General features: G+C 40.2%; 1 protein-coding gene across 2 annotated transcripts in view; it reads right to left on the bottom strand.

Annotated features, from left to right (window-relative positions):
• LOC143849977 (lariat debranching enzyme-like) overlaps positions 1 to 24,435 on the bottom strand; it is a 111,097-nt gene extending 86,662 nt beyond the window's left edge. Inside the window, exons 1-6 of one of the 2 annotated variants that reach the window (XM_077359301.1) lie at positions 24,234 to 24,435; positions 23,807 to 23,860; positions 23,554 to 23,670; positions 22,614 to 22,771; positions 14,682 to 14,803; positions 14,173 to 14,366 (exon numbers count right to left, since the gene is read on the bottom strand). In XM_077359301.1, the coding sequence (XP_077215416.1) occupies positions 14,173 to 14,366; positions 14,682 to 14,803; positions 22,614 to 22,771; positions 23,554 to 23,670; positions 23,807 to 23,812 (597 nt within the window). In that variant the 5' untranslated portion in view covers positions 23,813 to 23,860; positions 24,234 to 24,435. The remainder of the gene's footprint in view (positions 1 to 14,172; positions 14,367 to 14,681; positions 14,804 to 22,613; positions 22,772 to 23,553; positions 23,671 to 23,806; positions 23,861 to 24,233) is intronic. The other variant, XM_077359302.1, reaches the window with a different exon arrangement.
• Between the last annotated feature and the right edge of the window lie 2,590 nt (positions 24,436 to 27,025).

The raw sequence follows: 27,025 nt of genomic DNA, 5'->3' as shown, positions 1-27,025 counted from the left end.
GGCCCGCCAAATAATGGAAAGATGTTATGATTTGCATTTCATTTCATATCATTAATGTAGAGAATGATATTTGGTAGGCAACATCATTGAACTGTACAACAAAGTAATTGTATCTTATGCATGGGATGTCAGATCGGCATTGGAGCAATAATGCCTCATAACTTTATGTTGTATTGACATAGAGTTGGGGTCCTTAGAGGGGAGAATGGTCGTTGTTCTTCTTATACTTCAATACATTGTACTTCTTCATTGACTTTACTAATCCAGACGTGTGACAACAATTATAACTCGGTGTTCGCTGTGATTAAGCCATTATGGATGGCTTTCTAGCTTATGTGATGGTTTCTAAGTATGTATGTGTGCTTCTTCAAGCATTTCCCAAAGTTTCATCTTAAAATTTCATCATTTGCAAAAGTTTCCATACATTTCCGTAATTTTACAAGATTTCCACCGAAATTTGCACCGAAATCTAAATGTTTCCGTTTTCGTGTCGGCCAAAACCGAAACCAAAATTTAAAGCCTTGCCTAACATCGTAGATCACAATTCCTGGTCGTTGAAGAAAAGGTAGGTGACCCTACAGTGGCTACATCAGAGTGGAGGAACTGGGCGTAGATATGGCAGCAAAAGAAGAGAACAAGTGAATCTCATGGATTTAATTTTGTAACAATGAAAATTTTGGAGAATGCAAATCATTGACTCAAAAATTTTTTGGTGCTAGAAGTTTGAATGATTGCAATGGAGAAGGGAAAAAGGATGCGTGTTAGGACTCCAACTCCAAGCAAATGACACGGTGTGAGATACTCCTCCCTACGTGTTTGCATTTAGAGGAAAATAAAATCACATATAATGATATGCTTATCCAAACAGTCAACATAACACTTAATAGTATTAATAAAATCAAAATAATGCCATCCAAGCCTCTCTCTTTCTCTATTTTTGGAGGAAGATAAAATTACAAGCAGCGTTGTAACTATGCATCAGTCAACATAAGACAAGAAATTTTTATTTTTTTGAAATGGTAAAAGAATGAATTAATAAAGAGAACCGAGAAGGTCCTCAAAGGAAACAAACAGGAAAGAAAAGATACAAAATAAACCAGGAAATCAAACCAATCCAACCTCCCCCTAACCACACCATCCCTAGCTAGAGAGTCTGCTTCAGAATTAGCAGATCTCCTTACATGATTAAATACAATAGAGGATCCTTGAGTTAAATCCTCAATTTCCTCAAAAAAAGAGGAAAATCTCCAAGGGGGAACCGCCGAACCCGAAAGCCACCGCACCACATTTTTAGAATCACCCTCTACAATTGTCTTACTATAAAGATCCTTGTCAATATTTATAATTCCTTGGTACACCGCTTTAACCTCCGCCTTAATTGCATCACCAACTCCAACAGGGCCAGAGAATGACCATAAAACCGACCCAAAAGAGTCTCTACATAGACCTCCAATGCCCGCCGGCCCCGTATTGCCCAAACTGGACCCGTCAAAATTGAACTTGAGACGATCCACCGAAGGAGGCTCCCAATGTTCAATGATTCGAGATCTAGCTTCACTTTCATTGCACACTATTTGCCATCCCTCCCATAAATCAAAGGCCGAGACAAATTGAAACAATGAAAGGCTTTTCGCCCAAGCAATAGAAAGAGCAATTACTTTGATATAGAGCCAATACGGAGATTTGGCCACCCCATTAAAGACTCTAGAGTTTCTCTCATTCCAAATAACCCACGATGTGGCAAGAAGACAAATATTCCATACTCTCCCAGTAAGTCATTAAATCAGGGATAGACCGAGGAAGAACCCAACATATTCCAAAGAGCACAAGAATGCACCTCTCTAGCCACCTTACAGTTGATAAATATATGGTTAATAGATTCACCATCTTCCAAACATAAGGGGCAATGGTCCACGAGCGACATGCCCCGTTTCCAAAGAAAGTCAATCGTTTGGATCTGGCCATCAACCACCGCCCACCCAAAGAAACTAACTCTAGGAGGACAATGGAATTTCCATACCTTGGCTCAGATAGAGGGTACACTGCTGGGCACATGATGATGATAGAAGGACTAAACAGAAAAGATGTCAAATGAATTCCAAATCCATACTCTCTTATCACATCCAGATCTTTTGATGTAACATCCCCCAATCAACTTTAAAAGCCGGGAAACTAAATCCAACTCCCTATCGAAAAAATTCCTTCTAAACCTTGGCACCCAATTCACAGTGCTTCCCTCCCACTCAAAGCATTCACCAACTAATGCCTCCTTCTGAGAAACGACCGCATATAATTCAGGGAACAAAGCCATAAGAGGTTCACTCCCTAAATCCACTACAGTCCCCGGAGTAGACTTTATAACGAATGCCATCTTGGCAAACACGAGCCACATGTTATCTGGGAGGTTTGAACTCGAGACCTTTGGCTCTGATACCATGTTAACAGAGAGATTTGAGAATGAAATGTTGTGTGTTAGCCTCCTTGCCCTAACCCACATATATATATATTTATTATGAAAAGAATATGAAAAGACTATAATGCCCTTAGGCTACATAAGCTTATTCTAACACAAACCTATCATTAGAAGAGTGTTCGAGCTTGGAAAAACCTTTTGGGGATGAAGAGATAGAAAGAGGATTATTTTCTATGGGTAAGGATAAGGCTCCTAGGCCCGATGGCTTGTGTTTAGCGTTCTTCCAATCGTGCTGGTTGTATGTGAAGCTTGACATTTTACAGTTCTTTAATGAATTCTATGATGGATTGTCTCTGGATAGGGGAACGAGTGTGACTTTTACTACCCTTATTCCTAAGGTGGAGGGGGCCTCAAAAGTCTCGGAATACCGTCCCATTAGCTTGGTGGGATGTTTGTATAAATTGTTGGCAAAAGTTTTGGCAGATAGACTGAAAAGTGTGCTTCCATTAGTCATCTCGGATAGTCAAAGCGCTTTCGTTAGCAAGAGGCAAATACTGAACCGTTCTCTCATTGCGAATGAAGCAATTAACTCCTATCAAAAATTTGGAAAAGGTGGTGTCTTATGTAAACTGGATATGGAGAAAGCTTGTGATAGAGTTGAGTGGGACTCTTTGGATTACCTCTTTGGGAGGATGGGTTTTGGTAGCCGATGGCAAGGATGGATCGGAGAGTGTGTTTCCTTTGCTTGGTTCTTTATTCTGATTAATGGATCCCCTAGAGGTTTTTTTAAATCATCTAGAGGTTTAAGGCTGGGGGATCCCCTTTCTCCCTTTCTATTTGTTATAATTGCGGAGACGCTGAGCAGGTTAATAAAAAAGGGTAATAATTTGGGACTCTTTGAAGGTTTCAAGATCGGTCGTGACTCTGTGGAAGTGTCATTACTCCAATTTGCAGATGATCCCTTCTTTTCCGTGGAATATCAGATTTTGAACTTAAAAGCCACTCTCAGATGCTATGAAATGATTTCAGGTCAGCTAGAAATCTAGGTTGTATGCTTTGAACTCTTCGCAGGATGATCTTTGTGGTTTTGCCCGAGTCTTGGGTTGTAAGGTGGAGGCCCTGCCATCTTCTTATCTTGGTCTTGCCTTAGGAGTTGGGAGACCCAATAAAGTATTATGGGAGCCTATTGTTGAAAGAATCGAGAGAAGATTAGAAACTTGGAAAATGAATTTAGTATCTAAAGGAGGTCGGCTAACACTTGTTAAAGTGGTGTTAGGAAACATCCCTATTTACTTCCTATCTCTTTTCAAGTGCCCTGTGAGTGGTGTTGAGGATTGAGCAAATTCAAAGAAGATTTCTATTGGGGGGGGGGGGGTCAAAGGATAAGAAAGGAATTCCTTTAATTAAATGGGGCTGAGGTTTGGGGTTGAGGAATCTTCATTATGGGTGAAAGTGATAGGGAGAAAATATGGTTTCTCAGCTGGTAAATGGGGCTCGGTGGACTTATATAACAAAAAGTCGTTAACGGTGTGGCGGGACATTCATAAGTTGAGTTACCTTTTAGAAAGCTTGTTGGTGGTGCAAAGAATGGGACAAAGCATTTGCATGATCATTATAGAATTTGTCCAAGGCGAAAGTCTCCTGATGTAGGACAAATGATACTTGCTGGATCTCAGAAGTATGAGGATAAGAAAATGACATTGACTACTTACCATTTTGATCAAGAGAAGGGGAGGAAGGATCTTGCAACTATGATTATTTTGCATGAATATCCTCTTTCTATGGTCGATCATTATGGGTTTCGAAGATTTTGCAACTCTATTCAACCTTTGTTCAAGGTTGTTTCGAGTAACACTATTAAGAAGGACATTTTGAACATTTACGACATTGAGAAGGAGAAGACAATGAAATTGTTAAACAAAAATCAAGGTAGAGTTGCCATCACTTGTGATATGTGGACTGCAAATAATCAAAACAAGGGATATATGACTATTACAACACACTTCATTGATAACTCGTGGGTGTTGCAAAGTCGAATCATAAGGTATTAACTTATTGAAATTTTTTACTTTTTATAATTCTTGTTTTACTTATAATATTGCATTCTTTTTAATGTTATATTTTAGGTTTGCATATGTGCCTTGTCCACATACTAAGGAAATCCTTTCTGCGGTGTTGGTGGATTCCTTTTATAAGTGGAATATTGATAGGAAGTTATCAACTTTGACGGTTGATAATTGCACTACTAATGATGCACTTATTGATGATCTATTGATTAAGCTTCCAAGGAATAGGCTAATGTTAGATGGTACATTGTTCCATATGCGGTGTTGTGCACACATTTTGAATTTAATTGTACAAGACGGCTTATCGATGATAAGGGAAGCAATCGAGAAAATTCGTGAAATCGTCGGTTATTGGAGTGCATCACCTAAAAGAGTGCAAAGATTTAAAGAAGCACCGCGCCAATTGTGCATTCCAAGTAGTAAGAAGTTGGCTCTTGATTGCAAGACCCGTTGGAACTCAACATATTTAATGCTTGAAACTGCTTTGATATATAGAGAAGTATTCTATCGTTTAAAGCATCGGGAGGCACAATATAAATGTTTGCCAAGTGAGGATGAATGGGAGATGGCACAAGAAATTTGTGAAAAGTTACAATTATTTTACAGGTCAACACTTTCATTCTCCGGAACACAGTATCCCACTGCAAATATTTATTTTTCAATAATTTGTAAGCTGAAAATTGAGTTATCTAAGTGGGTCATATGTGGAAAAGATGGCAAAAAAAATGCGTGATAAATTTGATAAATGTTGGAGTGTCATTCACGATATTATGGGAGTAGCAATTGTTTTAGACCCAAGATATAAGATGGGGTTGCTAAATTTTTTCTTTCCTAAGATTTATGGAGATGGTTCTAAAGATGAAATTGGGAGAATTCAAAATTTTTGTTATGATATGCTATGGGAGTATCAATCTAAGGAAGGACATTATCAAGCCTATGGTTCATCTTCTTCTCAACGCAATGTTCACAATCCTTCGGATTATCTTGAGGAGTATGACATCTTTATGGAACAAGAAGTAAATAATAATTAAGGAAAGTCGGAATTGGACCATTACTTAGAGGAAAAAGTTTTGCCTAGAACTCCTGATTTCGATGTGTTGGCTTGGTGGAAATCGAATGGACCTAAGTATCCCACCTTACAGATGATTGCTAGAGATATTCTTGCGATCCCTATTTGTACAGTTGCTTCCGAGTCAGCTTTTAGCACAGGTGGGAGGGTAGTGAGTCCACATCGCAATAGCCTTCATCCTGAAACAATAGAGGCATTAATGTGTTCTCAAAATTGGTTGTGGGCTGAGATACAAGGTAATCTCATTAAATATTTATTATTATTTTTTGAATGGTCAAATCAAATATTTATTTAATTATTTAATGATGTTGTATTAGTCTTTAATGTATTTGTTTATGTTAGGTCAAGGTTCTCGTTCTGCAAATGATCAGTAGTATTGCACTATTTTTTAGGATAATGATGTTGATGATGAGGTACTATAGTATACAGAACTATTAAAGTTTTTTGTCACTTTTCTGATATTGACAGCTTATTATTAGATGAACTAATTTTTTTTTGTTTTGCATATTAGGTAAGTGGAGACTGTGGACAGGGGGGTGGGGGGGAAGTATAGAGTGACTCATGGAGAGGAAAGCTATGGACAATGTTGTATTGTTTGTGGATAAAATATGATGTTCTTTTTGGACAATGTGGTGTTCTTTTTGGACAATGTCGTGTTTTTTTTTTGGATAATGTGGAGTTGGACAGTTGGTTTATATCTTTTTGCTATTCTTAATACTTATTAGACAATGTGTTATTATTACTATCATTGGACAGTGTTTATGTTAATATTATATCTTTATGCTATAAAGTCTTTTTAGAGACTTAGTTCGTTTACTTTCATCAATTTTCACTCTTAATTGGATGAGAAGTATTCCATGCTCTATAGCATCAAATGACATCTAGGAATATAGGTAAGCCTTTTTTGTTTTACTCTTGCAATTTGCTCTTTTTTGTTTTACTTTTGGAATTTGATCTTCATCAATAGAAAATAAGTATTTGATTAGAACTTGTTGTGCAGATGAATTTCAGCAGGCTAGTGGTGGGAAGATTTAATGATTTTGAAGCTCTGTCATTTTTTCATTTTTCGTTGGACTGCTATTAATTATTCTTGTTTTTACGACTTATCTGTAGGGTGAACCGAGTTACCATCTATTTGGGTTTATAACGCCTGTTGGTGCGACTGCTGCGAGGGCACTCAAGTCAGTACTTCAAGGGATTTTGCTATCTTCTGAAGAGTAAGAAATATATCTCCTTCGTCTATAAGTATGTTAGTTTATAACATTTTTATATATTGAAATTGCATCAAGTTGATTAGGGACACCCAGCATTAGTGTATCAATGACTAAAGAGGGGGTGATGTTGGGGCGGGGCGGGGATTTTGTCCCCGAAGGATGCTGGGAGGGGAAGGGGAGGGGAAGGGGATTAGATATTCCCCGCGGGGAGGGGAAGGGGATTAGATATTCCCCGCGGGGAGGGGAGGGGGATTCCCCACCATCCCCGCAGAGGGGAGGGGAAGGGGAGGGGGGAAATTCCTCGCAGAGGGGAAGGGGTAGGGGACCCCAACATCCGGCCCCGACCCGCCCCATTGCCAGCCCTAGCCGCTATGCTTACAGCCTGCTTTCTGGCTAGTCGTCTACCCTCTTCAGTTCTTAGCAATCGGTCCCCTTTTCGGTGTTACACCCTTCTGGGGATCCGTTTCCGTTACTTCCCAAGGCGTTTGGGTGTGTTTGCTTTGTTCAGGATCTCACCCCATGACTTGATATATTGGCCCCAAGGGCAATCAAGTGTGTTTTCCTGGGTTATTCATGAACCCAGAAGGGTTACCGATGCTACAGTCCTCAGCTTCGCCGCAAATTTATCAGTGCTGATGTCTCCTTTTTTTAGGATACTCCCTACTTTCCTGCTTCCTCTTCTTTACCGGTATCTCCTCTGTTGCCATTGCCGGTTCCGGTTCCAAATTTGCCACCGGATCCGATTCAGAGTTCCTTTCAGGTATATACTCGCAAGCGTTCTACTACTTCAGTTGAGCCTTCATGCCCTGCCATCTCTTCTCAGCAAGCAGGTCCTTCTTTACCCTCATCCTCTGATGATGCTGCTCAGGTTGATGATTCTCTTGATGCCCCCATTGCTAGTCGTACTCGTTCTCGTACCACTCATCACCCTATTTCTGATGCGGTAAGTTATGCTCGGTTATCTTCTTCGTATACCGAATTTATATCATCGTTGTCATTGATTTCTATTCCTCGCTCTGCTCGAGAGGCAATGCTTGATTCGGGATGGCGGGCAGCTATGGAGGCTAAGATGGATGCTTTGGCCAAAAATCAGACATGACAGTTGGCTTCCCTTCCTCCTGATACTTGGGTGGTCGGATATAAGTGGGTGTTCACCGTCAAATACCTACCTGATGGCTCTGTTGAGAGGTTAAAAGCCTGTCTTATTGCAAAGGGCTTTACTAAGACTTATGGGATTGATTATGTTGAGACATTCTCTCCAGTGGCAAAGATTCCGTCCATCCGTGTATTGATTTCTTTGGCCGTAAATCAGTCTTGGCTAATATATCAGTTGGATATCAAGAATGCATTCCTCCATGGTGATTTGCAGGAGGTGTATATGGAGCAACCACCAGGGTTTGTTGCTCAGGGGGAGTTGCAGCATACCGTCTGTAAGCTTAGAAAGGCGATTTATGGTCTTAAACAGTCTCCTCGTGCTTGGTTTGGGAGATTCAGTGAGGTCATCCTACGATTTGGTATGAAACAATGTGTTGTAGACCATTATGTGTTCAGCTCTCGAAGCAAGGATGGTCTGATTCTCCTGGTTGTATATGTTGATGATATTGTTATTACAGGGAATGACAAAGCAGGAATACAACGCCTTAAAGATTTCCTTCAGAATTCCGCACAAAAGACCTTGGTGTTCTGAGATACTTCTTAGGCATTGAAGTAGCATATTCACAAAGGGGGCTATCTTTGTCCCAAAGGAAGTATGCTCTCGATATTTTGGAAAAAACAGGTCTTCTGGGGGCAAAACCTGCACAGACTCCTATGAATCCGAATGTCAAACTTTCACCTGATCAGGGGGAGCCACTAGAAGATCTTGGTCGATACAGACGGTTAGTAGTGAAGCATCTGAAGAAAGCTCCCGGGAAAGGTCTACTCTTCCGGAAGCATAGCCATTTGAGAATTGAGGGATACTCTGACGCAGACTGGGCCGGATCTCTTACTGACCGGCGATCTACTAATGGCTATTGTACCTTCATAGGTGGAAATCTAGTATCTTGGAAGAGTAAGAAGCAGGACGTTGTGTCACGATCCAGTGCAGAAGCAGAATACAGGGTCATGGCTTACACAAGCTATGAATTAATTTGGCTACGATCGTTTATGTCAGAGATTGGATTCTCATACTCCTCACCTGCGTCCCTCTACTGTGACAACAAGTCAGCCATTCACATAGCTATGAATCCGGTATTTCACGAACAAACTAAGCCTATAGAAGTGGATTGTCACTTTATTCGTCACAGGATTCAGACAGGCCAAATTCAAACCGAGTTCACTCAAACGAATGATCAGATTGCAGACATGTTTACCAAAACCGTTGAATGGAGTTCGATTGAGTGATTTATGTAACAAGCTGGGCACGTATGACATTCATACTCCAGCTTGAGGGGGAGTGTTAGAATAAGCTTATGTAGCCTAAGGGCATTATAGTCTTTTCATATTCTTTTCATAATAAATATATATATGTGTGTGTGTATTAGGGCAAGGAGGCTAACACACAACATTTCATTCTCAAATCTCTCTGTTAACAGTTAGAAAACTCACTCCCTCACGAATGGGTTGAACCATGTTCTCTGATGAGTATAGAGAAGAATAGAAATCTAAGATAGCTTTAGAAATATCCTCTTTACTATTCACCATATTTCCATTGACATTAAGCGACTCTATTCTGTTTTTCCTCCTAGCACTAGCCATAGCGTGAAAATATGCCGTATTATTGTCCCCTTCCGACAGCCACTTCACTCTAGATTTTTTACGCCAAGAAATCTCCTCTTGAAGAAGCACACTTTTATGCTCTTCTTTTAACCTTCCCAATTCTTCCCACTCCACTTCGTCACCAAGGCCACTTTCCTCTATGGCAGTTAGCTCCACCATGCGATTCTCAATCCAAAGTTTCCTTCCACCATATTGCCGCTTCCGCTCCCCAACCCGCTCTTTCAACTTTCTCTTCACATACCTCAATTTTAGGCCAATCAAAACATCAGCTGGACCTTCTGCAGAAGTAGACAACCACCAATCACCCATTTTTTACACCATATTAGGAATGCAAAGCCACGATAATTCAAATCTGAAAGGAGGAGGCCCCCACGACTCCAATCTAGGATCAAGAATGAGAGGGCGATGATCAGAGACAGAGTGGGGCAAGGCTTACTGAAGAACCTCAGGAATTAAATCAAGCCATCCATGGTAAATAAGGAAGCGATCAACACGACTTCTACTCTGACCACGACACCATGTGAAGGAAGCCCCCGAAAGAGGAAGGTCTAGTAGCTCAAACTTAGCAATGAAGTCAGCAAAGGACCTCATATTATGGTTCGATCTTATGCATCCCAATCTGTCACCCACTGCTCTGATTTCGTTAAAGTCACCCCCAAGACACCAAGGATAAGCACATAGGGCCCTAACAGAACTCAACTCACCCCTTCTCCGATCTAAGAATAAGACCATACACTCCAGAGAACAACCACATAGAATTATCATCCACCCTTCGAAGAGAAACAGAAATGGAGAATCTACCTCTCCATTCCTCTTGTTTAAGCCAAAAAATTTCATCCCAAGCGATCAGAATACCCCCGGAAGCAACTGATGATTACAAAAAAGAGAAATCCCACTCCGAACTAGCCCTCAAGCTCCTAATAACCCTTCGATTAATGTCTTCCAACTTAGTCTCCTAAATGCAAAACAGGTTAGGCTTTATTTCTTCACTAACTTTTTAACTTGAATTCTCTTCTCCTGAGAGCCCAAGCCATTAACATTCCAAGAGACAATCTTCATGGGATACCCTTTCTAGAGTCCTTCCTCCCCTTCCTTACACTGGATTGTCGCCCACTAGGCTTTGTACTAGCACCAGTCTCATCAACAACCCCCCCCCCCCCCCCGCCCCCCATCATACAAAATATCAGACTTCAATCTTTCTAATTCTCGACATTTCTTTCTCCCTTTTTCTTCAGATCAAATCGGCATATTAGAATGGCCATCATAGTCTCTCAGTTCTGCAGCTTCCAAGGCTGATTTTAACATCTCACCCATCGCTGCATATACCAGACCCAGTCTCTTGCCAACTGCAACAGAGTGATTCGCAAAAAACTCAACAGCTTCTTCTCTAGAGCCTTCCCATACCTTATTAGATGATAACCCTTGATTTGACAATAGAGAGTATGGACTGGAATTCTCGGAGCCCAGAGACTCAAACAGAGATGGAGATGAAATGCCCGGCTGAGTACCCTGCACATCAACCAAAGGTGAAGGAAAAACATGACCAACTAAAGATAGATCAGGGAGCGTACCTTCTGATGAAGGACCATCAGCCCCTTCAGACTCACACCGAATTTCACTTATATTTACAGGAGAGCTAAGGGAGCAAGGAGAAGCAGGATCACAGGAGGGTTCTATCGGATCCTTCCCATCATCATAGCACACCCCCAAATGAGATGCTTTAACCTGGATCTGCCACTCTTCAACTGAAAGGCATCCAACCCCATGCTGCATAGATACCTGCTTATTGGGAAGTCCTCTAGAAAAGCGATTCTTGGAGTTTGATCGGCCAAGCCACTTCGCATTTAAGTTGTCTCTATACACAGGCGAGATCAGATAATAGACGGAGCCCGCCACCATCGATGCCGAATTACCAAGAGACACTTTCAGCCCAATAGCTCCCTGCGGATTCAATGGCACAATAACAGGGTTTGCTTCAGATCAATCGACTCAAAGTCCAGGATGATAACAATATCTTTCAAGTTTCTCCACCCAGGACGGTGAGACCCAAGCCTTCCAGACCCATCTTCACCCTGGGACGGAGATGTAACATCCACCTCCAGATTATCTAGGTTTTCATTCGAACAGAAATGGACATCTCTCCAGTCCTCCTCGCTGAGAGATGCATCCAGACTATCTTCTAGATGCCAATGGTCCCACCTATTACTAAAAACTTAGGCCGGGCTATTCACCATCCCCCATTATATTCACGCATATCCATATTACCATATGGGCTCTTATATAAAGACCCAGGCCCAAAATCAAAGTCCCTGGCCCTTGGTCCACTCAAAGAAGCCTTTCTAGCCTGCCTCAGAGAAATTGCGATTAAAATACTCTCAAAAGAGTCTATAGTCGAAAAAGGCCCCACCCTATTAGATAAAGAATTATCAATACCACATACACTCCTCCACATGTATCCAGCTGGCGACCCAACCAATTGAAAATTGAAAAGACCGCATGTGCAACTTAGCCTATCATGCACTGCAGGTGGTGTACGATAGCAACTTCTGCTATCCTGCACCAGATCTTCTTCCCCAACCACACAAATCTCCGCAGGCCCATCATCTTCCTCCCCCAAGCTCACATCCAAATTTCCTAACAAGACTCCCAAATCCCCTTCTTCATCATCACACAGATATAAGTCACCCGACGATTGAGAAGAGGAACATGATTCTGAGGAGTTAAAACTTACAAGATCATATCTCTGAAGTTTAATCCATCTAATAGAGCCATCGAGATTCGATTGCATGGAGATTTCCGAACCAATATCTCCCGCCGTTGAAATCAGCACCAAAGCCAACACATATCCAACTCCAGCCGAACACGAGGAATCAAGATCCAAAACTTTCCCTACTCGCTCACCAATTCTTCTGAAATTATCTTCACACCATGCTTCTAGTGGAACCCCTGTGATTCTCCACCAGCACATAGAGCCTTCCTTCGGGAATTTTTCATCCCATGGAAGAAGCGCAGTAAAAGGGGAGTTAGTCGCAGACAACCACACCGCTTTCACCTGAACCTTATTAACCCCCAAAGGAGGGACAATCATCACCTCAAGGGGATCAATCTTGTATACTATCGACGATCTCAGCCCAGCTTTGCGACAAAGCCAACTTTCCAGCGCATCCAAATCACCACTCCACCCCTGTCTGATTCTCCCCCACAAACAGAAATCAGCATTTCCTATTGATTTCAGGGGAATAGACTAGAGATTAAACGAGATCCCATCATACGACTTCAGGAAAAAATCTACAGCCACTTCTCTAGAAACCTCCTTCTCCGGTCGAAGACCACTGCCATCATCAGCAATAGCACTCCTATTCAGCTCAGGGAAATTGAAATCCAAGCCTGACCAGATCTTACCACACTGTCGGCATTCCGACCGTCTCCTGAAGTTCCTGAACTTACATCGGATACACTTCCAGTCACCCAAACCCTCTCTTCTTCTCAGACTCCCGCTCGATTCTACGATCCTTCTTCGAGAGGGTACGGCACCATCGCACCGCTTGAGATTCCCTCAACACCATTGCCCGATCAAGAATCCACCTTGCTTCTTTGCATCTTTCTTGACATTTTGCTGCATATCTTGTTTGATCCGTGTTGAGAAGTATTTCTCCATAAGACAAGTACAAGTAATATTATTAGTCAAATCTCAATAATGTCAACACTATGATATGACTATGGATTTAAATTTTGGTTTCATTTTCATCCTTGGCCGAAACCGAAATTTCAGCCGAAATCTGGTAATAAAAAAAGTATTATTTTATTAATTTCCAAATTTCAACCGAAATTTCAGAATAATAATATTCTAAAAAAATCAATTTTTCTAAATTTTGGCAGAAATTTTCGAAATTGCCAAAATTCGGCTGCCAAAATTTTGTAATTCGCAAAATTTCAGAATAATAATATTCTAAAAAATCAATTTTTCTAAATTTTGGCCGAAATTTCCAAAATTGCCAAAAATTCGGCTGCCGAAATTTGGTAACTCGCAAAATTTCAGATATCCGCCAAATTTCGGTTTCGAACCCAACCAAAATCCAAAATTTCGGACCGAAATTTCAGATTTTTGAAGAAATTTAAAACCATTGATATGACACAGAAACAGTACTGAAAGGTCATTCTACAATTAACTTCACATGTAAATATTATTTCGTGTCGTAAAGCATCCAAAGCCAAATATATACATTTCACAGTCCTCACAATATGATGTCGATGAGTGATTCATATTCAAAAAAATTGAACGGTTAGCAACTAAGGATCAAACTGCAATTTTATTTTATCACCTTCCATTTGGAGTTTACACTACATACAACAATCATAATCATTATTCCCTCCGAGTATAGGCAACTATAAAGGTAAATGATACATCCAAAACGTCACACCAATAGCACATAGAATCGGACTAGTTCATTAGAATTATGGAAATTCAAATTCTCACTCAAATGATAGGGAAACAGAAATGGAATGTGAGAAAGGAGTGATGCCATAGCCAACTTCCTAGATTGAACCAATAATTAGCCAACATCCTAGATTGAACCAATAATTCTTTTGAAAAGAATTTGCTATGTAACATTATAGATTCTAAAAGTGTGATATAAGCATGCGTGCAATTACCTCTTTCTCAAAAAAGCTTTTGCGACGAACAAGGTCCTTCCAGTTTCCATAATCAGTGATAGCACGAGGCCAATCATGTGAAATGAAAATATCAATTGGTTCTTCAACTTGCAAAAGCTTGTACACATCGTACTCACGCACATGATAGATTGACCTTATATCACTTTCATTATAAGGAGGCCTCTCATAGTGTCCTGATCATAAAACATTTAATTTATTTTTTTTTTGACACCCCAAGGAAAGTAGAACCACATATAATGACTTCAGGGTAACTAGCTAAATAATTGCAATGACATTGTTATGTAATCTTTAAAGCGGCATGATCAATATATTATATCCGGATATAAAACTGATACAGTGCAAGACTTTTACAGGAAACTGAAGAATACATGGATGATACAGGAGTGAAGAAATGTAAAGATACGGATGGGAAAGATGGGGGCAGAAATGACTTGATAAGAACTATATAGATGAAAATAGTAGAACAAGGACAATAAGATTTAACTTGCCTAAGTTGTAATGATATGCATTATAAATTCCCGAGAGTCCTCCAATACGAATGTTTCCAAACTTGATCACTCCGGCAAAGCCCAAGAAATATATGTTAGGTGCAGCCCATCCTCCATAGTACCTACAAGGTAGACACCAAGTTGAATATCCACATGAATGCACAATCCCAAACAAAATTTTACAGAATCCAAGGAGCCACCTCAAACAGAATCCGTACTATAAGCATTGATGGTCTGCATTAAACAACACTAGCGGGACCAGAACAGAAGCCTCAACAGAAGACTTTATTACAGGAAACTGAAAAAGACAATATCTACTCATAAAAGGAATCGAAATTTATGCAGCTCCTTGATAATAGAAATAAACGAAGAACAATCAGAAATGTACAAGCTCAAAATTGAGCACCGAGAAGCACCCACACAAATTTTATGAACTTGAGAAATATCCAGCAAAACATGATTTCAGATATCTGTAATTTTCTCTTTAGTTTTTTTTTTTTTCAAGTTTTTTTTCTCATTAATTTTCTCCTTAGTTGTGACTTAGGAAAACCCAAGACGCCCATTACAAGTATAAACCTTCTCCTACCATCATCATCTTACCAAATACAAAAAAAAAAAAAAAACAGAAAAATCTATTCTAGAACCATCTGTTATTGCTAAAATGGACAGAGAGTTCTATAACTTCCAAAAAAAGATTAAAAACCAAAATATCCCTGAATTCAAACCAGAATTCTATACTAGCATGTAAGAGTTCGCTTTTAGAGAAACCTCTAAATTCCACCCAAAAACTCAACTCAACTCAACTCAACTAAGCCTTTGTCCCAAACAAGTTGGGGTCGGCTAATGAATCCTTTAGAAAATTTTCATGAAGACGTGAAAGAATCTACCCGATCTACCCGGCTCAAATTGACTAAGTCTTAATCTTGGCACTAGTTGGGTTCGTCTACATGGATCATTTTCTTCCATTCTCTCCTATCCAAGGGCATGTTCTCTGTTATGTTCAAGTCTTTCCTCACTGTTTCCCGTTAAAAACCAAAATATTCCTGAACTAAAATGACCACTTTTTCCTGTTATGTTGCGATTCTGAAAAATATGTCGTCACCTGCTAATGTAAGAATCACGCCATTTTTTTATTTTTTATTTTTTTAAAAAAAATGGCATCGTGTATGTTGACACTATCAAATCTATTCAATTTTTGGATCTTCTTCCTCAATCTTTTCTCTAGTTTCTTGGGGCTTTATGGAATGAAAGTGTGGGTCCAGTTGTCCCAAATTGTGGATTGAAATTTGCTCGGAGATTGTTTTCAAAAAAAGAATCAAGGGCTTTTTCACAATGCAACAGTCCTTTCCGGTTTGAAGGAACCCAACCTCGAGCCCGAACCATCAAACACGTATTTGGCATTTGCATAGTATTCATTAGTGAACCAGCGAAGGCGACTTTCATTGCTCTAATCCCAAAAAAGGAAGGTGCTATTGGGATAAGAGACTTCCGTCCAATTAGCCTGATGCACAGTATTCCCAAAATAATTGCCAAACTACTAGCCCAAAGAGTGAAGAATTACATGGGGGATATCATATCACAATTCCAGGGAGCCTTTGTTGAATCAAGCCAGATTCTTGATGGTGTCCTAATAGCTAACGAACTTATCGACTCAGCAAAACGAAGTGGGCGTCTGGGTTTTTCTTTTCAAAATCGATATAGAAAAGGCCTATGATCATGTCGATTGGGAAGTTCTAGATTTCATTCAAGAAAAAATGGGTTTCAGGCCATCCTGGAGAAATTGGGTTAGAGCATTGATATCAAATAATTCTTTTTCAGTAATCATTAATGGCTCAGCAGAGGGTGTTTCTTTAAAGCATCCAGAGGGATTCGATAGGGGGACCCACTGGCACCTTACCTGTTGATCATGGTAGTGGAGGCCCTTAGCCTACTGTTGACACGAGCAAACATAATGGGATTGATTAGGGGATTTCGAGTGGGCCCACAAGCTGAAGATATTACTCATCTCCAATTTGCAGATGACACTCTGGTATTTATTCAATACACCCCCAGGCTATTTCTAATGTTATGACAATCCTCAGGTGGTTTGAGGTCGCATCTGGCCTTAAAATTAATCTGGGTAAGAGTATGCTCCTGGGAATCAATATGGATCAACCAGAGGTATTTTGCTTGGCAGAGTCCATTGGGTGTTCTGCAGGGTCCTTCCCAATTTCCTACCTGCACTTGCCCTTAGGATTCAGTATCCCATCGCCATCCCAATGGGATCTGGTAGTTGAAAGGATTGAAAGAAAGTTAGCTACCTGGAAGAACAAGTATATCTCTTTTGGGGGAAGGATCACATTAATTAAAGCAGCTCTCTCTATCTTACCTGTATACTTCATGTCCTTATACAAAATCCCAGTTAAGGTGGCCTTGAGGATTGAGAGGTTGCAAAGAAATTTCTTATGGGACGGAGATGGAACACTGAAGAAAGTAAGGCACCTAATTAGCTCGGACAAAGTCACACAGTCAAAAGCAAACGGGGGCCTGGGTATTGGTAAGATCAGACTACGTAACAAATCTTTGATTGGCAAGTGGCTGTGGAGATATGGCAAAGAGAAATCTGCTCTATGGCATCGGGTTACAGGGTTGAAATATGGTTCCGAATGGGGGGATTGGAGTTTCAAAAGGCCAACGGGAGGAAAGGGCTCAGGTGCATGGAAGTCCATCTGCTCTGTTAAAGAGGAATTTGAACGGTCAATCCGCTACAGAGTGGGAAAGGGTACCACGGTAAGATTTTGGCTGGATCTCTAGTATGGTCAGACCAAACTCTGCTTGGAATTTCCTGGGCTTTTTAGAATTGCTTCGAATCCCGAAGCGACTGTTGTTGATTACCTGATGAGAGAGGGTCAGGGTGGAAGAGGTTTCTGGGAGATTCGACTGCGTCGACATCTCAAGGATGATGAAATTCAAGAGTTTCAGAGACTACTCCTTTCCCTTGAATTGGCTTACTGCTCGCAACACAAAGAGGATGAAAGAGTTTGGATTCCCTCTTCGAGTGGGGATTTCTCCGCTAAGTCTTTCTTCTATTTGTTAAATGAGGGTCATCCTTCTCCGGCAAGGCGTATCTGGAAATCGCTAGCTCCACCAAGGGTAGTCGCCTTTGGATGGACATTGATACACAGAAGATCAATACATGTGATCGTCTTAAGAAAAGACACTTCAGCATGGCTAGTATGAGTGTTCTTTGTCATCAAAATGAAGAGACCCTGGACCATTTAATGCTGCACTGCCCTTTTGCTTATCATATCTAGACAAAAGCAATTGGAGCTTTTGGGGTCTCTTGGGTATGCCCTCAGTGGATTTGTTCCCTCCTTTATGGATGGCGATCAGGTCCTTTCGGAGAAATGGGCAGATCTTTGGGCCACAGTTCCATATGCCATTCTGGAATATTTGGAAAGAACGTAATAGACGCATATTCCAGGAGGAAAGTAGAATTGTGGCTCGCGTCGCCTTGGACAGTAAAATTGAAATGATTTCATGGACAAAGGTCAAGAAACAAACTCCCTATGTACTGAGGGATCTCATAAGGAACTGGTGGTCAATCATATGGGACAGAACTATTCGTTCCAAGCCTTAACCAAAATGGTCTTGCCCACCACCGGGATGGTTGAAAGTTGAAACTCAATTTTGATGGCAGCTCTTTGGGTAGTCCTAGGAGAGAGGGGGTTGGAGGAGTCATTAGGAACTCTTCCGGTGCAGTTGTCATGTCATATGCAAGACCTTGTGGAATTTGTGATTCTAATGAAGCTGAGGTTAGAGCATTACTCTTTGGTATCCGATGGGCTTCTGAGCACGACCAGCGTCTCCTTATAGTCGAAGGTGACTCCTCCAATGTAGTGGCTTGGGCTTCTGAATCATCAAAGGGCCCCTGGAGATTGCAGGAGCTAGTAGCGGAAATACTGGATCTAATGCGAGTCCTTAATCCGAGGCTTGAATATCGGAGGCGATCGGCAAATGAGATAGCCGACACTCTGGCTAAAGCGGGAGCACTACGGGAGGAATTTGAAATATTTTCATATTTGTAATGAACGTCTTCCATCACGATAAGGATATTCTATCCTTGCCTCTGGAAGTAGGCTTTGTCTCTTTTGTAAACCATCGGATATGTCCGGTGTCTTTAATATTTGTAAAAGCAGGCTGGGACCTCTGGTCCCGATTGCACTTCAAATATCAATGAAATTTGTCAACTTTCAAAAACAAAAAAAAATTGGCATTTGCATCGGTCTTCAATATATCTTCTCATTCACTCAAGGAGCTTTCGTAGTAGGTTTTCGTTCCTGTTTGACCAAATATTGAAGTAGAGAATCTTGCATTGGTTCTTCCATTCGTTGATCAAGTATGTTTCCGCTTCATCCAATACTAGGCATGAAATCAGTCCAGCACGTTTTTGGGAATGAAATCCGTGCACCCCTCCTCAGCTCCTTCATTGTCGCAAAGAAATGTGTGCAAATCCAAAACATTGAACTATTGAATGCAGAGGAGATGTCAATTTCGCACACTACCACCTTGTTGAGCCCCACTAAATTCCCTCCCATCACAACCTTCCTTAATCACCCAAAACATGCCCAAACTGCCCAGAAACCAGACCCAATTTACACGTTCCTCAACCCTTGTCGGACACCCAAAGAATAGCCAACAGTCCCTTTTCTTTACAGCACAGCAAACAGCCACATCCATCTTGTTTTAACCCCTTCATTCATCCCTAACAACCCTAGTTTTAGCTACGACTTTCAGTCCAGTCATCAGCCCAAGATCACCTTTCAAAACCGACCAAACCAGTTACAAACAGCCAGAAATCAGCACTTAAGCCCCACCTTTTCTGTCAACAGAGAGCCCAGCTTTCCTTCAAAAACAAAAAAACAAAAAATAATAATAAAACAAAACAATAGTCAACAGCCCTTCTTTAACCCCTATTCTCAATCGATCCTACCATACCTTGTCCTTGTTATCAGCCCAAACCAATAATTTTTAATACTTTTATTTTAATCTTATAACCACGTCCCAAGCCCATGCCATGTAACCGATCCTAACCCAATACCTAATCTTTTTGTTCTTGAAACCCTCCTCACCTCTTGTTAGTCGACCAACACCCCTTCACCCTACTCTCTTGAATTAACCACCCAAAACCTCCTACCACTCAAACTACACAAATCTTGATTTTAACCTCTTGCCTTCCCTTTTTGGAAGGGACCACCACCCATTATCCAAACAATTCTTGATTCTATTAACCACCCCCTAACAACTTCTTGACTTATTGATTCTAGGGGTGCAACTCGGGTCGGGTTGGCCCGAACTCAACCCGAAGTAGCACCACCTCAACCCTAACCCGACCCCCAACCCGAGGAGGGTTAACCCGAAACCAACCCTAAACAACCCGACCCGAATCCCAAACCAAGGATTAGAAGAAGTCGAGAGATCTAAAAAAAGGCACCATGCAAAAGGGTATACAAAGAGAATTGAGCGACACTATGACAAATGGCGCAGAGAGAAGAAGACAAAAAATGAAAACAAAAAAGCAAAAATCCTAAATGAAAGTAAAAAAACTTACCTAATGCCGCTTGGGGGTTTTCTTGCCTCCTCCTCCTCCTCCTCCTCCTTTGGGTTTAGGACTAGACAACTGTTTGTGGAAGAACCCTAAAGTTTAGAGGGGGAAATCGGAAACCAGGGCAGCCTCTGTGATTTAACTTTTTCGGGATTTTGCCATTCTCAAGTAAGGAGATAGAGTTTGCCTTTTTTCCAAAGATAATTTCTATGAACCTATTCTGTTCTCTTAATGGCAGACATGAGACATTGGAACATCAACATGACGTAACTGCTGGGAAGTTAGCAATCATGGCCTTGATAAGGGTAACTCGTACCCCAAGCGAAAGCATCCTTTTCTTCCATGGGGATATCTCTTTTCAACTCTCTCCACCCTGTCCCAACGGCTTTTGGTCGATCTACCAACACACAAGGGAAGACCTACGTAAGCATTGTGGATTGACCCAGGCGTACAATCCAATGCATTGGCAAACTCCTCAGTTTTGAATCCCTCCAAGTTGACACCCATGACCACTGACTTCGCAAAATTAATACGCAGGCCCGAAAAGGCTTCATAGCATCTTCAAACAGCCTTAAGGTTCCTAAGCTTTCATAGCTAAAAATCAGGGTGTCGAATACGAGAAATCTCTAATCCAGGACTTTCAATCAAGAATCCCTCGATAAAACCTCTGGTTCTTACTTTCGTCGTCATTCTAGAGGTCTTTACCAACTTTTCATTAACTCGGGATGAGTCAAAAGAGTTTTTGATTGACTTGATACTGTTAAATTCGGACTCAGACAATAACTCATCTAAGGTAAAACCTAGAAGACTAGATAGAGTCGGTGATTTACTCGAGGTTATTTTAAACAGTGACTACGAGTGTAAGACTATGCATGAGGATTCTTTGTTGCTGAAATGCGAGAGTTGGAAATATAGAAGTTGAAACTACACATTTAGGTCAAGATAACAAGAAAAAAAAACAGAATTGGCATAAAATTAACTGTGTTGGGACTGACTTTATCATCCCCAAGCTACTGAATGCTGAGGATATAGTTAAAAGTGAAGAAATGATTGTCAACTAATTCAAATAAAGAGGATGATATAGATGAGGAATTTTTAGCCATTTTTAATGATAGTTCATGCAAAAGAAAATTGATATCATTTAACCAAAGTGGAAGCCATCATACAAGTCCAATATCTTGCAGGCAGTGTTTAAAAACTCCAACTTAGAGGAGAACTGGGCCATGGTATAGGGCGAGTCAATGATTGATATAGTCGATCTTTAATTGATTCGGGCAAGTCGAAAGAGTTTTTTATTGATTTTGTAGGGCAACACTTAGACTCGGAGGGGAACTCGGCAAGGTAAAACTGAGTCGACTTGGGTAAGTCAGTTGACTAGGGGAGTTTTTAAATAATGCTTGCACAATTTGTAGGCCTAAACAAGATCTATTTACCAGAATAAGTATGTTTTCAGATTACCGAGATGCCTAGATGTATATTTATCAATCTCAACACTCCTAGGTACATTTGATCAAAACTTGATCCTCTGTCAAACCCAAAACTTTAAAAAAATCTTTAGGCTCAGTTTTATACATGACTGACAAAGACAAACCTTGGAAGAGTTCAAAGCTTTTGAAACATCCAAATCAGCAAACGATGGAACCTTGAATATCAACCATAGAGGGTTCAAACTTCAAATTGAAGTTTAGGGTTACTGCTCGACATTTTGCCACTATTATCATCAAAGGACTTATAATTTGCATAGGCAGTCACAGACTACCAGACGGGATTATGTACCATAATCTGACTATTGATTAATTCCATGACCTATTTACTCTAGCAGTATATTTCTTTCACATGTTTGATATATTTTCATCCAACAATGTTTGCATGTGTTTATGACCCATTAGCATACAACACAGTTATTTATTTCATGCATCCAGTTAGATTTTTGAAAAATACGCATTTACAAAAGAATTCATCTTTACTCTAATAGCTATATTTTGCATTGTTTTGCACCGTTTTCGTCATTCTAGAAAAATTTCAAGCATCTTTACGCACTAAACAGACCTCTATATCTTCTTCTTTTTTAATGGCAACCGAACTCTCTAATTACACTGATCAGTACTATTAGCTATCAATCTAATCATCAGATCATGACGTAATGACCTATTAGTACTCATGTCTGACCTCCTAAGAAGCAATCAGTTTAATCAAAAATGAAATGCAAAGAAAATTAATCTTATAAATTATAAACAACTAAAATCAAATACATTTAAAATTCATAATTACCCATGCATTCAATTTCTGTTTCTAAAAGCATATCTTGATCCAGAATGAATTAAAAATAGAATTATAAATTCACTCACAGCTCCCACAAATAATTCGATGCCTCGTGGTTCCCACCAATGAATATAGTCGGAATTGGAGCAACTTCTTGTCCTGAGTAGTACTTCCAGAATGAGTTCATACTCCGATATTTGGGTTTGACATTTAAACTCTCCAAATCATGTTCATTCCTCACAGCCTGATCGAACAAAGTGAGACGAATTGTACAAAAAGAATTCCAAGACCAAGCAATGCTACGATATGGCAGAATTAATCATATGTTCATAAGAATACAATAATAGAATGCATTCAGAGATTATATTCTCATCCCCCTTTTTTGATAAATACACCCCTTCTTTAGAACTCTATCAGTGTGTTGGCTAATAGGGGTGCAACTTGGGCCGGGTCAGGTTAAGCTTTTGCCAAAATATGAATTGGAATCAACCCAAAAACCGAACGATTTTATGGTAAAACTGTAAAAGCTCAACCCAAATTCCCAAAAATCGACCCGAGTTACACCACTATTAGCTAATTGCTGGAGATTGTAAGTTTGTAACAGGTAAGGATGTAAGTCTTGAATGAGGAGAGTTTATATCCAATGTCACAAATATCTCCGATATTTTAAAAATCACGTTTTTATCACAACATTTTGATAAAACGACAAAATCCCGAATTAATCCCATGATTTTAAAAATATAGTGATATTTTCATTTTAATAATAAAATATCGCGATAATATTACGATATTACCCGATATTTTTATTTTATATTTTTCTTGTATTTTAAATTTTTACATATTTTTTATATAATTTTATTTTTATCAATTTTTCCTGATATAAAGTCGAAATAAAATAAAATAAAAAATTCATATACCCAGAGATTATCCCTTGCCGAGAAATTCCCAAGAACGATATTTGTGACATAATATATCACATTCTACAAGCATGAAGTTTCTACAATTTCTAGTGATAATGGCATATACCTGAAAGTCGCCGCAACATATCAGAAGGTCGATCTTGGTGTTATGAAGCTTCTCTATATATAAAATGGTCGCATATACGTTATCTAATTCTCCGTGCATACAACCTTCCACGGCGATCTTCAGACACTCAAATAGTAAATAGAAGAGAAAAGAATAATAAAAACAAACAGAAGATGGTTTTTTTATAAACGAGGATTGAAAAAAAAATATGTGGCAGAGAGTGTGAAACCAGTAAGAGATTTCGAGATCTTACCCTCATGTTCTTGGAATCTGCTTGTAACAAAGGGGATTGGAGAGAAAACCCTAGCTGTAAATGAAAAGAAAAAGGGGGAAATGATTTAAGAAAGCTATGAAAATTCACAGGCTAAAACAAAGAAAAAGAAAAAGAAATGATTCAAAACAATCGACTAAAACAAAGAAACCTCGAAAACTCAAAAACACAAGCATTGACTAGAATCCTCTCCTAAAATGCCCTCTTTAACAGAAATTAATGGAAACTTCTGGAGGTTAGGGTTTCGAATGAAGTATAGAAAAAAAAAACGAGAGAGAGAGAGAGAGGCAAGCTAACCTAGTTGGTAGGAGAGGAAAGATCGAGTTATATTATGAAAGAGACGATCGGCGTGGTGAGGTGGGTTGTACTGAAAAGAAAGAGAATGCTATTGTTTTGACGAGATTCGTACCTGGTAAGAAGCTTGGAGAGGGTGGAGATGACGAGGATGCGTGGAGACAAGCGTTCGGAGGTTGAAGACGAAGTCGCCTGTTTGTTTTTTACGCACAGCAAGAGTCGGGGGAAGGTGAAGGAAAAGAGGGGTTTCCGATACTATTGCTCGGAAACGAACCTCGATCAAAGTCGGGGAAAGGTATTTTCCACGTATTTATTTTTCTTTTCCACATAATTTCAAAACGTTTCCACAAAAACTAAAAGAACACACAAAAACGAGGTTTCCGCGGAAAAAAACCGGTGTTTCCGCGGAAAACCAGAGGAAATGGAATCAAAAGAACACAGCATTGGGGTTTTCTTTTTAGGAAAGGCGCGGAAAGAGTACTCAACCAAAGTCATTCTTCTTTCCCACTCCGGGAGAGAAACGTCTTTAATTTCAGTTTAGACGATTCTTGATCACTACTGTATTTTGAGGGCTGCAACACAGTCGGATTTTTCAAAACCCTAGCCCAACCCTGGATCCCTTTATCTCGGCCCTGACCTGCCCTGACCCTTAGTCAGGGCCGGGCCAGCACAACACCCACCCTACAGGGTATTGTGCTGGCCCGGACCGGATTGACCCTAGTGCAAATACATGTTAAGAGTGCCAAAAATAAAGCAATCACTTATCATATGGAACAAAATGATCAATAAACAAAGAAAGTGAACAAAATAAGACAATATGAATTCAACAACATGACAGGCAACAGAGACAATTAATAATAATAATCTAAAGAAACATCAATCCAAGATAATAGAAAACATTAGCAAAAGAAACATGCACAGATGGTTCAATTCTATAATAGAAAACTTAGGGTCGGGCAGGGTCAGGGTACCCGAGGCATTAACCCAAAACCCACCCGACCTGAGTTAGGGTCTAAAAAAATGAACCCTAATCCGCCCTCAGGGTTAGAAAATCCAGCCCTAACAATGTTCGGGCTCAGGGCGGGTCAGGGCTGACAGGGCCAAACTTGCACCCCTAGTATTTTGATGATCACACTCCTCACTTTATTAAAAGTACGGTATGGCCCGCACCATGCGATATGGAAATGATTTTTGGGGCACAAACGTTGCCAAATGCACCCAAAAAGGCAAGATTATGGGATTTTGCTTTGCATTTGGGTGCCACATCAGCAAAATCTCTTGTTAAGTTGCCATTGTAGCATTGAAATCCATAGATAATTGCAGACAAGTTTTATAAGTAATTATTACATATCTGGTGCTGTGGCATTCATGTCCCCTCGTTAAACCTTCCAAGCCAAATTTATCAAAAAAGGTATGTGTCTCCTCTTTCTCTGTCTTTCTCTCTCTTCCCTCTATCTTCTCTTTCTATATTAGTAATGACACCCCCCCAACTACTCAACGAGGTTGGCAACCAAGCACTACCTATCACTATTCTACAAGGCAAATTCTAGGTAAATCAAATGTCTGTCTCCTCCATATTGACTACTTATACCACTAATCTACAAGATAAGCTACATACAGCCAGACAGAGCCAAAGGGCATGTTCGGCAAATTTCTCATTCTCTCCTATATAATGGTGTAAAAATAGACTAATGAGAATCTGCAGAAGCGACTATGAGTCGCTCCATAGAATCTCATCTTTCAATCAAATAAATAGGAGAGAAAATAAAAACCAGCTTAGTAGGTCAACACGTCGAACAACATTTCTGTGAGCCCTCGAGGGAAAGAATGTGGGAAATCTCACCCTCGATCTTCACATGATGGAGAGCTCCGTGTGGCTCTAAGTGTTGCCCTCACAGTATGACTAATGGCATGCGATACTACTTGATTTGGAGTTAAGAAACCCAAAATCAAGTCGTACTTAAATGATGTCCCCACACATATCAAAGATCTGATGGGAAATAAAGACTAGAGTCGCCATCCAGGATGAAGGCATGTAACCCATAAATGAACTCTGTTATATGGATAAAGCATCTCCCAGAAAGAAGAGTCCGTGCCTGGTTACGAATGGGGAAAGTGTTAGGCACCCCCACTCACCAGAGAAACTTGGTCTCTAATGCCATTTTTGTTAGTTTTAAAGAATTTTGGGCGAAAATACATAAATGGGAACCGGCATCCCCGAATTGACGACCTATCTACAGCATACATAGCTCGGGGATGCGCAATCACAACCACAAAGAAAGAAAAAACACATCCACATCCTAGGGAGGATTGATATCAGTTTCACCCAACCTTGGAGGAAACACTAGAGTCTGCCGTCTCCCTCTCTCAAGTATACAAATCAAATAATACAATTGAATCAATAAACCTCACATCTCTCATGGGAAGGCGATGACTACTTCAACTCCAACGTTGCATGACCCTAATACATGTCTCCACTATAACTAAGTTGATATTGTTAAAATTAGTGCCCTTAGCCAGTACATTTCGTATATCATGTCACGTTAATATTATTAAGGGTTTAATTTCATGACATTTAATGGGTAATATATGATTGAATATGTGTGATGTGCATGTTATTCGTCACATATTCATCCATAGGTAGCAGAGTAGGAATATTGTGCTCAAGGATTCACAGATCTTATAGAGTAGGGAGATATGGTATCCCAGTTCTTTGCAGACCTTAATGTTCCTGGTTTGGGTCGAGATTAGACATCTCCTTCTGTACACAACCAGCACCAGTCTGGCCTACATGCACGTGTCGTGGAGTGGCTTATCTCAGTCACTTGGGTGGTGGACCCTAAGCAAGAAGAGTGGGTGCGACGATAGGATAGCGCACTAAACATGATCAAACTAGAATAGCTTGTG

The sequence above is a fragment of the Tasmannia lanceolata genome, unplaced genomic scaffold (assembly GCF_043159265.1).
Source record: "Tasmannia lanceolata isolate RefF3 unplaced genomic scaffold, GAP_Taslan_0.1 ptg000018l, whole genome shotgun sequence".
NCBI classification, from domain to species: domain Eukaryota; kingdom Viridiplantae; phylum Streptophyta; class Magnoliopsida; order Canellales; family Winteraceae; genus Tasmannia; species Tasmannia lanceolata.
Note: the sequence above shows the minus strand (reverse complement) of the source record. Positions and strands in the feature narration are given on the sequence as shown.